The 14,285-nt window shown below is 39.1% G+C and overlaps 1 protein-coding gene across 1 annotated transcript; it reads left to right on the top strand.

Annotated features, from left to right (window-relative positions):
- Window positions 1–5,950: 5,950 nt before the first annotated feature.
- On the top strand, window positions 5,951–13,187 carry RB195_014932 (uncharacterized protein; the record flags this gene model as incomplete). The annotated part of the gene is made up of 5 exons (XM_064205411.1): window positions 5,951–6,061; window positions 11,069–11,227; window positions 11,282–11,344; window positions 11,406–11,465; window positions 13,050–13,187. 5 exons carry the CDS (start codon window positions 5,951–5,953, stop codon window positions 13,185–13,187), a joined length of 531 nt encoding a protein of 176 aa, XP_064061292.1.
- Between the last annotated feature and the right edge of the window lie 1,098 nt (window positions 13,188–14,285).

Below are 14,285 nucleotides of genomic sequence, written 5' to 3'. Positions count from 1 at the left end.
AACGTACCTAGTTCGAACAAACAGAGTTCCCACGCCGTTTTCTGGGACGAGGAGGCTAAATTGAAAATTAACTTGTACTTTTTGAAATATTCAATGATAAAGTGTCAAGGTATACCCTAGTTGTCTAAGCTGTAAAACCGCTTATCTACGTACATCTTTCTTTTATTTTCCTCCACGTTTTGCTGTGCATACTCACATATTTGATCGCCTTGGTCCTTCCTATGTATTCGACTTCTTGGCGTTCGTGTACCTTCTTATTTATTTACTTTTTTTTTATTTGCGGTTAGTATTCGGGTACAACCTAACGTCTTGACACGTTTTATTTAGAAATACTTCAAAAGAGGACAATGTGAAGTTAGAAAAATTAAAAAGAAATTATGTAGGAAGGGCTAGAACAAATTCTTCGTTTATTTTAGGCGCTATTTACCATAGAAATAATGGAGAATTACAAATAGTACAGTATTCGCGAAATATACATGTTGGTCCGTTTAATTTCAGGAAAAGAGAGGAAAACTACTGACTCGAAGTTGAATATATATTCGCAGATGCGGAGACGAAACATTCAGAAAAAGAATGGGGTTGAGATATAAAATCAGAACTCCTGATGTTCCTGTATGTGTAAACCATAAGTTAAAGTGCAGTGCTGCGATACTGCTATTTTTGCAAATCTTCACATCGTGATATATTTATTGCATATTTTGATGCTTATTTTATTATTCAAAAGGGATCTCTCTGTTAGTTTTTATTCTATTTTGTATCTGCAATCTTTAGCAGTAACTGTCTCATTGACTACTATTTTTGCATGTTCTTTGAGTTTCGCTGCTTAAAAAGTGGGCATCAAAAAAAGAGGAAAAGTTTTGAGAATTTTACAACAAGACACATCCTATATCAGTCAGATCGCCTCGAAAAATGTATGGGGTCCATTTCATAGCTGATGGTGATGACAATTTGAAATTCAAGGAAATGTGGACGAAGGGAAACTGATTAAGTTTTCAAGAAATATGGGAATTTTTATGCACCTTATAAAGAACTTTTACCTCAAATGTGGCTACAAATTTGGGATGAGAGGGAGCGGCGGTCAATTTGTACGCAAGGTAAGGTACCTGCGCATATCCAGAAAGTTGGTGAGCGTTGATAATTGTTCTATTCTGCTACAGATACCGTCGCTATTCGCCACAGCAGCCTCGTCACTCCTCTTGCGCTCCGTGAGGCTGCCGCGCCACCCACATTTCCATCCCCTCCGTTTTGCAAGTTTGCTCGCGGCTCTCCGCTGCAAATCTGTGTCATAAAAAGACATGCGACCGCATCACAGGGTTTAAGCTTTCCGTAATCTTCAAATCGGAATCTTCTTGAGCTTCGCGACATTGCTACTAGGTTTCTCACTTCGATACGGTTAACCTACCAATGGATGGCATCGCTAGACTGGCATATGTATCATGTATCATTATTAAAAACGAAATTCCCTTGTACAAATAATAACCTATCATCGGTTATTATTTGTACAGGGGAATTTCGTTTTTTATGATGAGAACTATTTTCCTGAACAAATGTTCCGTTCTGACTTAGTAATAAAATAAATTCAGGCAATATGTGTCGTGTCGGCGGTAGTTTTTAAACATGCCTTTTCACTTCTCACCATCGAAACAACGGCAGAAGAGTTCGAATAATGGTGGTTAAAAAGTGCCCTTGCACGTGATTTTTCTTATTTTGGCTAAAATCCTCATTGGTTAATTTACTTCCATTCACAACCATTGCATGTATGGTTTTTTCTTTTGGAAAATTTATTATTAGATGGTATACCAAGGCCGACCCTCAACCTCATTCCAGAAAGAACTTTCCGCTCAATAACCCTTTTGTCCCAGTAGTCGTACGTGTCGATCCAGCTGTTCTAGCACCTACTGTAGCACGATTAGATTTTCGAACCAATTTTTCCCAAACCACTACTTTAAAATTTTCGACAATATCTTTGCATTGGTTAAGTAGGACAAGGTTAAGGGCTGTACTCTCACAGATTTTACAATTTTTGGCACTCATGTGTACTACTCCCATGTATGTCCCGCACCTTTTGTCAAGGTGTTCAAACTTAGAGAAACAGTTTCCTCGACCTGCACTCTAAGTGTGGCTCTAAGCAAATTATATAACCTACTATCAAAACTACGCATGACTAGAAAAACTCATCTCAGAATCGAGTTATAACTGCAATTTTTAACTATATCAGACGAAAAGAGACTCATGAGGGTTTTTGGATCTATATTCCGAACAGAACAGAAGTTCCGCCGCTTCTAGAATGTTCCCAGCTAGTCAGCTTACAGCTAACTAGCTTTATCGGCCGTCCTTTTCTTGCTGCGCAAAACTTCAAAGGCTCAGGATCTGGATAGTTCATAAGTCCAAATCATGCAGCCGTTTAGTAGAAAACCTCCCAGACGTGATTACTTTGGAGAATTTAAGATCGTTCAGGCGATAAAGGTGTTCAGTGCCAACAGGTGCATATGCTCCAAACCATTAACCTTTTGTTCCTAAAGAAATTTCAGAGCAGTGAGTGACTGATTGTTTGAACAAGTTGTATTGTTTAAAAGAAAAAACTTGTAAATGTTCTTGGAAACTGCAAACTTCAACCAATTACGCCTGTTCGCTTTTCTGGGCGATCAGCAGCGGTGCACTTGAGGGTAGCGAACTATGTCAGTTTCCTTTCGATTCTTCTCTTCATATGTTCGCGTGGAACATACGATTTCGATCCTCTTCCTCTTCTCTTGCGCAGGGATCCTATCGTCAGTTAAAATCCAACAATCATTAGTGTGAACGTTATTCCTGCTACATACTTTAAACACCATTAAACGGCGTTGTGCTCCTTTTTGTGTGTTTACGAGAAACTACAGGTCGTATTCACCTTCAGATTGGAGCCATTTATGCAGTCGACGTTCACGTCCATATAGTCTTCGTGCGTGTGGTTTTTCTACGAATCGTTAGTCCGTTATTTCCTTGTCCGAGCTTCCGTGCACCCGTCCTCTAGTAATCCATCCACTTCATCCCCGCCCAGCAGGCTCCTTATTAGATCTGACCAACGACGCATTATGCCGATAGTTGTGCAATATCCAGTCTAGTGGACTAGTGCGATTTCCTCTACTGCTTGGGATTTTCCTGTACAAAGTGCTCACTAATTTCTAACATTTTCAGTAAATTCCTTCATTTCCTTCGTTAATTTTCCTGTTAAAAAAGATCTTCCAATTTTTGTCACAGGTAAACAGTGAAACCAGAAGCGTTGGGCTCAGCTCATACATAGGTCCGGTGTGATCAGTGTGCGGTGAGGTTCCTCTACGGATTTTGAGTTTTTATGAATAACATTCGTCCTGTACATAAGTATCAAAAGATTTTTGATGGAAAAGTAGGAACCGCTGCTACTTCGGATTTCAGATTTCATTATTTTAAATAAATTAAACAAATTAAAAATAATCTTAATTATCTTTAAATTAAATTAGGTAAATTTTATCTAAAATTCGAGATTTATATCGATAAGTTCTTCTTGTTCGTCATAAGATCACCTCTAATGGACAACAATTCTAAAAATTAGTTGATATAACAGAGTTCACTACACTGAAAAAGAAGTCCATTGCTGATCGATGGTAAAGGATCCCCACTATGTATGTCATCCAGCTATCATAATTAATCACCCAAGTGCAATTAAAAAGGTAGCAGTTCATCTTCAAAATCAAATAGAAACTAAAATTACAGCTTTTGTTCCAAAATCAGTCTACCTTTCTTTGAGTTTTCCGAACCAATTTTGTTAGATATTGTGCACTTGAAATTGAAAATGGAACCAATGAGTAGCGCCAATTTCGAGAAAGATGCTTTCAGATTGCTAACTGGTCATTGGGGTTCCCGACGTCATTTACAGAAGCACATCGGAAAATTATTCTTTTTTATCACGTGTCATTTTCATATTTTCAAGATGATTTTTGGGGAATTCATCACGACAAAACGAAACCAAGTAGTTCTCCATTTCATAGGTTTACAAATTGCACGGTGCAAACGAATTTTTGCTAGTCCGTTCATCATGCATTGTTAGAACCCGGACTGTCAAAAACGAGGCTAAGATTATTGCTGCCACGATAAAATGTCACATCAATCACATTTAAAACTCGAAGTGAGCGTAGGTAAAGCCTAATGCAACAAAAATTATTTCTGCAAGTTCAATGCATACTGGTAATTGAGAGCTATACTATTCCGTACCCGCGTGCGCTTTCAAGGCTTGAGGACTAACGGAATTGAGTTAGATCTTTAGCTATATCCCGTTAAGTACTTACAATATTTAGCAAATAATTTGTAGCACAGCAGGTAGCAAGAATTACTGAACGATTCGCAGTTAACATATGTGTCGCAAGTCAGAAGATGGTATATTCGATCTCTCTTCCTATTTCTATCCTTGGAGAAGGATCCTAAGAGTAAATAAGAGCAAAAGAAGAAGAGGAAGCAGAAGCAAGAAAGAAGCTTGGAGAAGCAAAAAGCGTCATTTTGACTGGGCTCAATAGGGAATGCATGCAGCAATCATCCTGTTCCTTTTTCGTCAGGACACGCTCTCCTTTTTGTTTAAGGAATTGTATCAACTAGAATCGTAGTTTGCATCGGATTTGCGTCGTTTCTTCTGCATTTCTTCACACTTTAGTGTCAGGGTAACTTTGGTAGAAGTGCTTCAAAATGTACCATACAACTTTGGATTGAAGTCCTCGGAAACCTAGAAAAAACGCATTTGTTGTTTCGTCTAGAATATTCCCACAATTTGTGTAGATTGAAAATTCGTAAATAAAAATCCGGGCAGCACATCTATGTATTCTTTTGACTGCACCTCAACTACGTTCCATTTCTGCAAAATTTCCGAACCTACTATTCTTATAAAGAGGATGTTTCGGATTGAATTATGTAGAACAGTAAAAATCATTTTAAAAAAAACTCACATGCGAGTGCATAGTGCGCAAAACTTATATAAATTTGACTTCTCAGAGGAACAATCACTTTACCATAAGATCTGCAGGATCCTTCCTAGTTAAAAAAGGACGTTTTCTAAGAAAACGTTAAAGCAAATAAACAGACGAAGACTTGCTGTTGAATTAAATTCCTTTTTCTTATGTTTCTATTGTTTTGATGATTTCTTTTCCCAGTAGGAATTTCCTTTCACTGCTCCATGAAAATGACTTGATAACCGATAATTACAGAAGAATTTTGTAGAATTTCTAGAGAACTCTTTCGCAGAAGTTTGTCCGAGGTCAAACTATTCTACAAGTACTTCTTTCGTTGACATCCCCGAACATCATGACCTCATCCAGAGAGCGCAAAAGAACTCAGCGGACAGTTGAATTCTTCTTCGGCAATGTATGTCCGTCTTGCGTATCGTCACTATGACTTTGCAATTGCAAAGTAAATCGGAAATCAATACATAGCTGAACGGAAATGGGCTATAGCTTGAGTTCTTTGCAATTTCCGCTATACTCCTCGGTCACGTCCTCAACTTGTCCTTTGCCGCGTTCAATGCAATTAAAAAGGTCATCACGTGTTCATAGTTATCGTCGCCGAACGGATTCATGTTTCTCCGCTAACATTGTTTGCATTTTTCTGTCCTGTTCTGTTTCCATCTGTTCAAACCGTTGAAAGCCAAACTTATCGCTTGTACGCTCATCCATTTGGTTTTTCACAAACAGAATGTTTTAAACTCTCAAGTGCTTTCGACTCATTCCGACTATTACCGTAGTGGTAATCTAATCTTCGCCTTTTTCATTGGTTTCGCTAGGCCTCGACAAATCAGTTTTATCGTTTGCATTGCAACGTATACCGCTATCCTTGCAAACGCTAACAAGTTCTGCTCTTACTAGCGAACGTTTTCCTCGGTCCAGTCGTCTCTCGAACGCGGCTGGTCCCGTACTGCAACTGTTTTTCACATATTCTGCTTTTGGTATTCAGAATGGAATTGTGGAGATCACTATGCGTTTTGGTTTTGACTTCTGTGGAATTTGTGGTGGCTTTTGAATGCTACACGTGTAATCCACACAAAGGACGTGAATGCGTAGAACAGGTCGGATTCTCTACTGTTTTGGTGCTCTTTTCGCATATTTTCGCGGTGATTGATCGCAAAGAAAAACATAGAAAGAGAGTAAAATCAAGAATCAGAAGAAATGGAAGAAATTTAAAGAAGAACCAAAGCAAGTATCCGAAATGTACTTACTCAAATATCCATTCTACGAACTTAGATTATCTCATTTGAGTATATTGAAAAGAGATAGAGGCGGCATAAGATACGCAGTTGAAGATGATAGGATCTCTCAACGAATATGTAGGATTAGGCGTGCAGTTCACGAGTATAAGCTGCAATCATGCCCAATTCTCCATAATTACACCGTAAAAACTGAGTGGCATTTCGTTCGCACCATGTCCTCTTACGAGGCACCTAATAACGTGCCACGTCTAAGAGCGAACGGGCACACGATCGGCTACTGACTGCTGCTGTCTCTCTCGCTCGCTGACCTTCGCGTAGCGAATACCTCTTCTCGCAAATGTGAAACGTTTTAAGGTGCCTTGTAGGTGGATGCTGCAAAGTCGTTTCCCAAGAAATTTTTTTGGATAATTAGGGGGTGAAAGGATAAAGGATAGGATAACTAAGGATGAAATACACCCCTGGCCCCGCTTATTCGTGGAGCAATCCTAACACCTTCTATTTCGTGTTATGCTGCTTAAAATTAGTGAAGTTAAACGATTCTCTAAGCAAGATGACTGCTATGCAGGTCTCCAGGAAGTTAATAAGTACTAAAAGTATACCCCAACATCTTTTTCGGAAAAAGAAAAAGACAGAAGAATGACACTCTTTAAATTTCTCCGGAGTAGTGGTCAATCTGTCGCTGTCCTGTAACTTGTCGCTGAAGCTCAAATAAGACTCACAAGGGGTTAATTCCCTTTGCACCTGAAAGTTTGATTATTACCCCAAAAAGTATTTATAGCGCTGCGAAAAAAACTGTTGCTGTTTCCCATGTTTTCTTGAGAGAAAGAAGAACTCCTTCGAATTTCCAAATGATTTAAATGCGCTAAAATGGTTTTGATATATGTATCAAAAAAAACGGATAGGTGGAGTCGCAAAGAACGACCACAACTGACTAAACAATCCCGAGCGCTATTTACAACAACGTGGGAACAAAAACAGTTCTTTTCGCAGTGCTATAAATTCTTTTGGGGTAATCACGAAAGTTTCATGTGCAGAATGGAATTAACCCTTTGTGAGTCTCATTTGAAAGCGCTTATCTGCTTTCAGGAAGCGAGGTAACAGATCAACTACTACTTAGAAAAATGTGAAGAGTGTCAATTTCTCTCAAAGGAAAAGATGTTAGGACTGATCTTTCGGTGCTTATTAGCTTTCTAGCGACTTGCATAGCAGGTGAAATAATGAAATAAAAGTGATAAATGAAGTGAAATAATATGTCAGTAAGATTGTTATCTTCCGATTTTCTCTCGTGCTAAGAGATCCCCAATTTTTTTTTCGTTAACGAATCAAGCCAGCTTCAAGTTTGCATTTTTCGATTTTTGCCTTTGTATTCTCCCATTTATGTGACGAATTCTTTGGTACCGTTAAGGTCAAACCACATCATTGTTCTTGTTCTCGACAAAAGCGAAGATAAACATGAGTTTTCTCAACTCAACGTAATTCCAAATGTACTGTCCTAAATATATTTCTTGCAACTTCACTGCATCATTGAAATGAGTCCAATGTTCTCGTCTTTTTTCTTCTTGATGGTAGGTAGTAAGGTGTTGTTCAGTTGACGTGTAATTGAATGCGATGTCGTTGATAACACGAGGACTGGTCTCGTAACTTTATTAAAAAGTGATGCGAAGAAAACCATTCCTTACAATTGTCCTTCACATACAGTAGTGTATGTAGTTTAGAAAAAATATACACTATGAAATACTGAATCTGCATTTCCGTCAAATCTGATTTTCGCTTGAGACGAAATGTTCTTGTCAAATTTGAGGTTTATGCGATTCGAAGGCAAGTGATTACTTCGGGAATACGAAACTACAAAACGATCGTTTTTATATTGCGGCGTCAGCTGATAATATGAGAAAGAAGTGGATTGACGTCTCGAGAGACTCTACGCTTTATTATGTTGCATCGGTACTCTTTCATACCATACCGTACTTGTATGTATCGGTAAGGAAGACAGAAAGGAAATTGTAAGAGGAGAAAAGTAATCACCTCGAGGGAGAAGTTTGAGTGGCTGCAGATTAACAGACAAAAGGATTAGTGATGAAGAACTTCGCGTTGATCATCCCCTTTGCGATGCGGCGCCATTGCGGTCGACTTCAAGTCAGGATCGTTAGTCGCATTATTGTTTATGAGCGGCGTACGTAGTCTAGACAGTGACTCTGGTTGAGCCAACCGATGTTTCAAGACAGTTTCCACTTTTCCATACAAGTAGAGCTCCAATTCATCAACCCCAAAAAGATGAGAAAATATGTTGACCTTCGGCAGCTTCGAACCACCGACAGGACAGACATCTGGAACAATCTTAGCGCTACGCCATATTTTCCCTGTACCAAACGAAATTTCGGCTAACGTCGCATTATTATGTTGTATTCTCATTATATGTAACGTCATTGTTTATATATTATTATATCATTATTCATATATTATGTAACAAAATCGCATTATTAATTTCGGAAAAGTTAATTTTAGTTCCAGACCAAACCACATATACTGAGATGTGCGTTGGATCGTGAATGTACACGAGAAACAAAACGGAAATGTTATCTTTCAATATAATGTAATAGTGAAAAATGTTCAAAATCAGAACTGGATAGTCGCGTGTGAACAATGTTGAAAGTTTTCATATTTCCCCATGAGAAAGATGCGAATCTAAAAGAAAAATGTTTACACACAGATAATGACGAAATGCTAGTATAAGTAAACAAGAAGGGATTGAAAGAGTAGGGCAGGTTTCCGTGCTAGGAAAATTCCCTGCAAAGCAATTATTAAGGAAAAAGCACAACACCCAAAACGTGCGCAAACTGTCAGAGTGGGCAGAAATTGGTGAGAATGTTGAGAAAAGAAAGCATTGCAACATAAACTAAACAGATCACATTTTTAGTATGAACGAAGAAGAAACGATTAGTGCTCTAACTTCTAAAATTAGGAGCAACAAAAACAAAAGTGTGATTGTATTGCGCAAAAATCCTTCATTGTAAAAAGTTGTGCGTTCTGCACAGAAGAGCGTCACCATTCAAGCGCGACAGCAAATCGTATGCTGAATCGGTCATCTTCAGAAGAGTAAAGTGTATCCTCGCCATCGTTGCACTTTTCCAAACTAAGAAAACATGCGTCGGCCAAAACAAGCCACTCAATAGAAAGAACAACAATTTCGTTTTTTTTTAATTCGAAAATAAACGTGCGCAATAAGACTGCAAGATTTTAAGCAGAATACTATCGCTGACTTCATGCGCAGATCTTTATGCCACTAAACTCATCCTCCTCGATTCATACGGAGCACTTCAATGAGGTTAACGGAAAAAGCAGGCTTCAACGGATAGGATCACCGTGGTCAACACATATAGGTGTATTTCACGGATTTCAATTTGTTCGGCGCAGGATCTCAAACACATAACACGAGCGCTTGAGGACTACCCACTTTTTCTATGTTTCGCACAGCAATATTTTATAAAATCATAAAAACAACAATTTTTCTACGTGAAATTTTCCCCGTCGTTGTTCGCTACTTAGCTTTGAACAGAAAACTGATCAATTTCCAGAAAAATTCTTTAATCGTTGTTCGTAGCAAGATTTTTAGAAGAATAGATTCATTAGCACAATTCATCAGAAATCACATGATTAGATCTATATTTCACCGTGGAGAAGAGAGATAGGTGCGACAATGGCGAAAGTTGGACGCACATTTTTCCGAAACAACAGGGATCTTGGGCCTGATTTACTTTTATTTTTCCAAATTCTTTCAATTTTCAATTCTAAAATAGTTCGCAAAATTTATTCACATATTTTCTTTAGGCTACTTCGCTTACTAAATGCTTGACAACAATCGATGTCGGCGAAGTTCTTTAAATTGTCGTGCTCTCCTTTTTAAGCCGAATCTTGACCAAAGTCGTTACGGCGGTTCTTTCAACGTGTGCAGCGGGCACTGCAGGAAGTTGAGTATGATTCGCTGCGAAAAAAAGTTCGGGGAACTTTGTTGCATACACGGAAACGCAGTCGAACGCATTGTGTCGGCGTGACGGGTTGCGGCCTCGCTGTACATTTCCGCTCTGTCGCTGTTGCCAACGAGGACGTCACGCGAATCCAATACATATGACGCCAACTATAAACTGCATGATAGACTATATCTATTCCATTACATTTTCTCGTGGGCTTGCGCGTATGCAGCAGTGATTTTGGACACTTCAGTTCAGTTAACGGCTGCGGTTGAAGTGGGACCCTTACTCATTCCTCCACTCCAATTGCACCAGACGAGGGTCGCGCGTTGATCCCAACCAGCAGCTCTGCGGCGCCACTTCGAATAACCCAACTGTACCACAAATCACTTTCGTTGCCGGTTGTCAGCGCTTCTTCACGAATTCATTTGCGGAGGTATTCCGCCTGAATTGTTTGCGTACATCTCACCGAGGTATTTTTAATTATATTTTCATTTATTTTTTTCGAAAGACAGAAAGTCTTCGTCGAAAATGTCACTCTTTTCTGTGTGACGGTGGAAAGAGAATAAGCAGGATGTATTGACCAAGTAAAGATTGCAAAGCACGGATAGAAAAATTATCCAAGTTCCGAAAACTGAAAGGCTGCCAAAAGACATGTGAAAGACATATCCAAATGACTTTTACGTGGACCACGGGACTCGTTAAACCGAATTTGCAGTGGTTGACGGCAAACGTTTGTGCACATACGAACCAACGTACACCCGCTAACTTCCGGTCAAAATTTTTCTGAAAATAAGCCTCGTACCATAATGCCAGAGTGGACTAAGGCACTGAAATTAATTATGATAAAGTTTAAAAGTTTAAAAGTATCTTAGCCCGATTTCAGTGAACTTTCCAGAAAGCCACGTGCCCTGGCGGAGTCAGCTCATGTTCTATGGCTGTTTTTGGTAGCGGATTACATGTGAGAGTAAGAAAATTCTGTACAAGTCCAGGATCGACTCTTTACCATTATTTACTACTATTTCCTGGAGCGAGTTTCTGCCAAAATACTAATGTTGTAAGGACTTTTCTTTCGCTCTTTTCTAATTCTAGAATGTGAAACTTTCTCCAGGCATCATCTACTCTTCGGCCAGAACGGACATTCGATGCTCCACCAGGGCCTCCGCCACTGGTGGTAAGTGTTACAACCGTGACTCCGTAATTTCTTTTGCTTTCCTGTAATTTCGTAATTTCAGGCTCCGTCTCTCTTATGTGTGTGCACCTCATCACTTTGTAACGCTGGACATTACACAAGGGTGATTATAATAAGTTATTCCTGTGCAGAAGTTTCACAGCATTTTGGGCAGTGGTGGATTTGATGTACTATAGAAGACCTGAATGCAGCGGGCTGCGAAATTGACGATGTTGGGATCTTTCCTCGAATTGATAGAGATGTAGCGACTATGTGTGTGATCACATTCAATTTCATTCGGTAATCCGGAAAAAAGAAGTGGAAAAGAGCCTTCGTTGCAAAGGTCTCTCCTGCGATGCAACTAAGTACGGGATAGTACACTACCAATTCTCCGTCGTCTAATTAATGAAATTCAAGTAGGCACTGGAAGCTCTCCATCATGCAAGATCACAGACGCATTTCTGAGTGGGATTGTTTATTACTCATGACGAGCTGCATCTTTAAGGATACAGGTGCAAACAAAGGCAATGAGGTCTTCCGCCGTTGCGGTTTTTGCATTAGTGTAGCGCTACCAGTGATGTCACTTTCATCCTCACACGGAAGAAATCAAGGCAGCATATCTCAAAACTTCTTGATTCTCTTCGCGAATAAGTAGGGAGGAGGTTTTAGTTCACGCTTCTACTCGTAAAATACAACCTTTGTCAGAACATAGAGCCGAGAGCGGTGAGATACTAAACGCAATGCACGAAGACTGCTGACCTCTTGATCAAACTTCTTCACAAACCGAATATTTCACCCGGAATAAGTTGTATCGCTGGAAAGATTATATCATACAGGGCTCTTTCATGCGCCTTTTTCTGAATTCTTAGGGTAAATTGAGTGTGGTCACACTCATACTCGTGAACTATGCCCCTGTCTTTATCCATGTCCTTATCTTTTATCCGTGTGGACGAAACAACACATCAATTTTGTGGTGTGCTGCTTTTAAGAACAAAAAAAAGCAGTTTTTATCTTCTCCCAATTCTTTGTATTTTGCTTTTTTCACGTAACAAGCAAATTGCTTTTCCCTTCAAGACGTGGTTGTGATTCGGCAATAACTATATCTCTTGGTTCTGTAGGATGAGTTGGGAAATATTTCACTTAAATGCATCACCCTACCAATCGAGGGTGGTACGCGTTTCAGGTTATTATTATTTCTATACGGGGTCGTAGATTGTGTGGAAGATTCCGCATCTTCTGGGTCGTAAAAACGGCCCGGAAGATGCGGCGCGTGCACAAGGCTGGCGTGCTCCAGTACAACTCTTCGTAGACAACAGCGCCCCGCGACGCTCGAAACGGCATTTTCCGGGCTGTTTTTTACTGCAATTAGGAAGAAATAGACGGAGTCACCCTCTTGCCCATAATCTGCGACTCGGTATAGGCGTAACCCACTTGAAACTCGCACCGCCTTAAAGTTGTGGGGTGATGTCTTTAAGAGTGAGGAGGTTTAAATAATTGAATTAGGATATTTGGACATGATGCTGTAAGTTTATTTAGTTTACGTTTATTGACTAATGGAACACGGAGTTTTGTCTTTTTTTCTAAAGAGTGATAAAAATGTTGCACATTGTTGAAAGTAGAGGTGCAGGTTTTCAGACATAAAGTAAGACAAGATGGAACACATTTGGTCAAATTATCAAGAGATTCGCTATGGAAATCTTAATTTCAGGTTGTCGAAAACACAATGTTGAATTATTTGCCAAGGCAACTACTGGCTCCACGAGAAGACAAAAAGGTGGCGATAAACTCGGTCAGAGATCATCCTGATTACGGCCTTGCGAAGCAATTGGCTGACGCTGGATTTTGAAAAACATAAAACACCATTGCTAATAGTTTCAAACTTCGATTTCCATTTATTTCTTCAGCTTATTCTGTTCTTAAGCCTCTGCATTCAATAGTAATGAGAGTACGAGCATTCCTCTTATTGAGCTCATGCAGTAATGACATTATTTCACTACGACGGGTGATATTTGTTAATTTTTGTACATGCAATAACGTTAATTTCATCATTTACGACCTCTACTAAATAAACGTGTGTATATTGGAAATTGTTCTAATGTGCAGTTTTTTTTTGCATAGTGAAAATAATACGTTACGTAGTCAGTAAGCGGCTAAGGCTTAATAGTAATAACAAATTTTCGCTTTACTTATGAGTATTGCAAATTATTATTGCATCATTAATTATTGCATCATTTTGTGCAATAATTAGGCAAGTTCTAATTCAGAGTGGAATGATCATCACGGTAAGGCAGCAAGGGCGGTTCTTGATTGATACCTCTGCTCAACAAGCTTATACATTCTGGAGTGACTTTTCTTTTCTGCGCTATTTTTGCCTTGTTCTACAAGGAAGGACAAAAAAGTGAGTCCACGTTACCAAACTGTACATGCTGACAATATGTTTATTCTAAATAGTAAATAGAAGTGAACGTGCCGTCACACCCCATGCGGGCTGATTAACGTCAGCCACTTTGTCTTTATCCTTTGCATATAAATATAATAAATATCATATAATAGATAAATATTATATAAATATAAAATATATAATATTAAATCGTCTAAATAAATGTATTATACATATACGAGCTTGAAAGTCCGGCTAAAGCCGACTTCAAGGTTTTTTTCTGATGTTCGCTTCGCTCGCCTTCACCGATCAATAAGAAACAACAACAGAGACATTTTTTGTAAAAATAGAATTGTTATAAAATTAGAAGTTCTATATTTGGAGAACAATCAAACTTGATTTTACATCTATCTTTCTCTCAAATCTCCACAATTAATCAAAGTATGAGTTTCCTCCGCTCTCAACTATTAGAAACGAATGATGTGCTAACATGAGTAAGCGTCGCGCAGTGGAAGCAGCTCTCGACCCACGGAAGAACAAAATCTTAGCTCTGATCTGGTCTTC

This window comes from Necator americanus, chromosome V, assembly GCF_031761385.1.
Source record: "Necator americanus strain Aroian chromosome V, whole genome shotgun sequence".
NCBI lineage: Eukaryota > Metazoa > Nematoda > Chromadorea > Rhabditida > Ancylostomatidae > Necator > Necator americanus.
The sequence above is the reverse complement of the archived record's forward strand: the minus strand, read 5'-3'. Positions and strand labels throughout refer to the sequence as shown.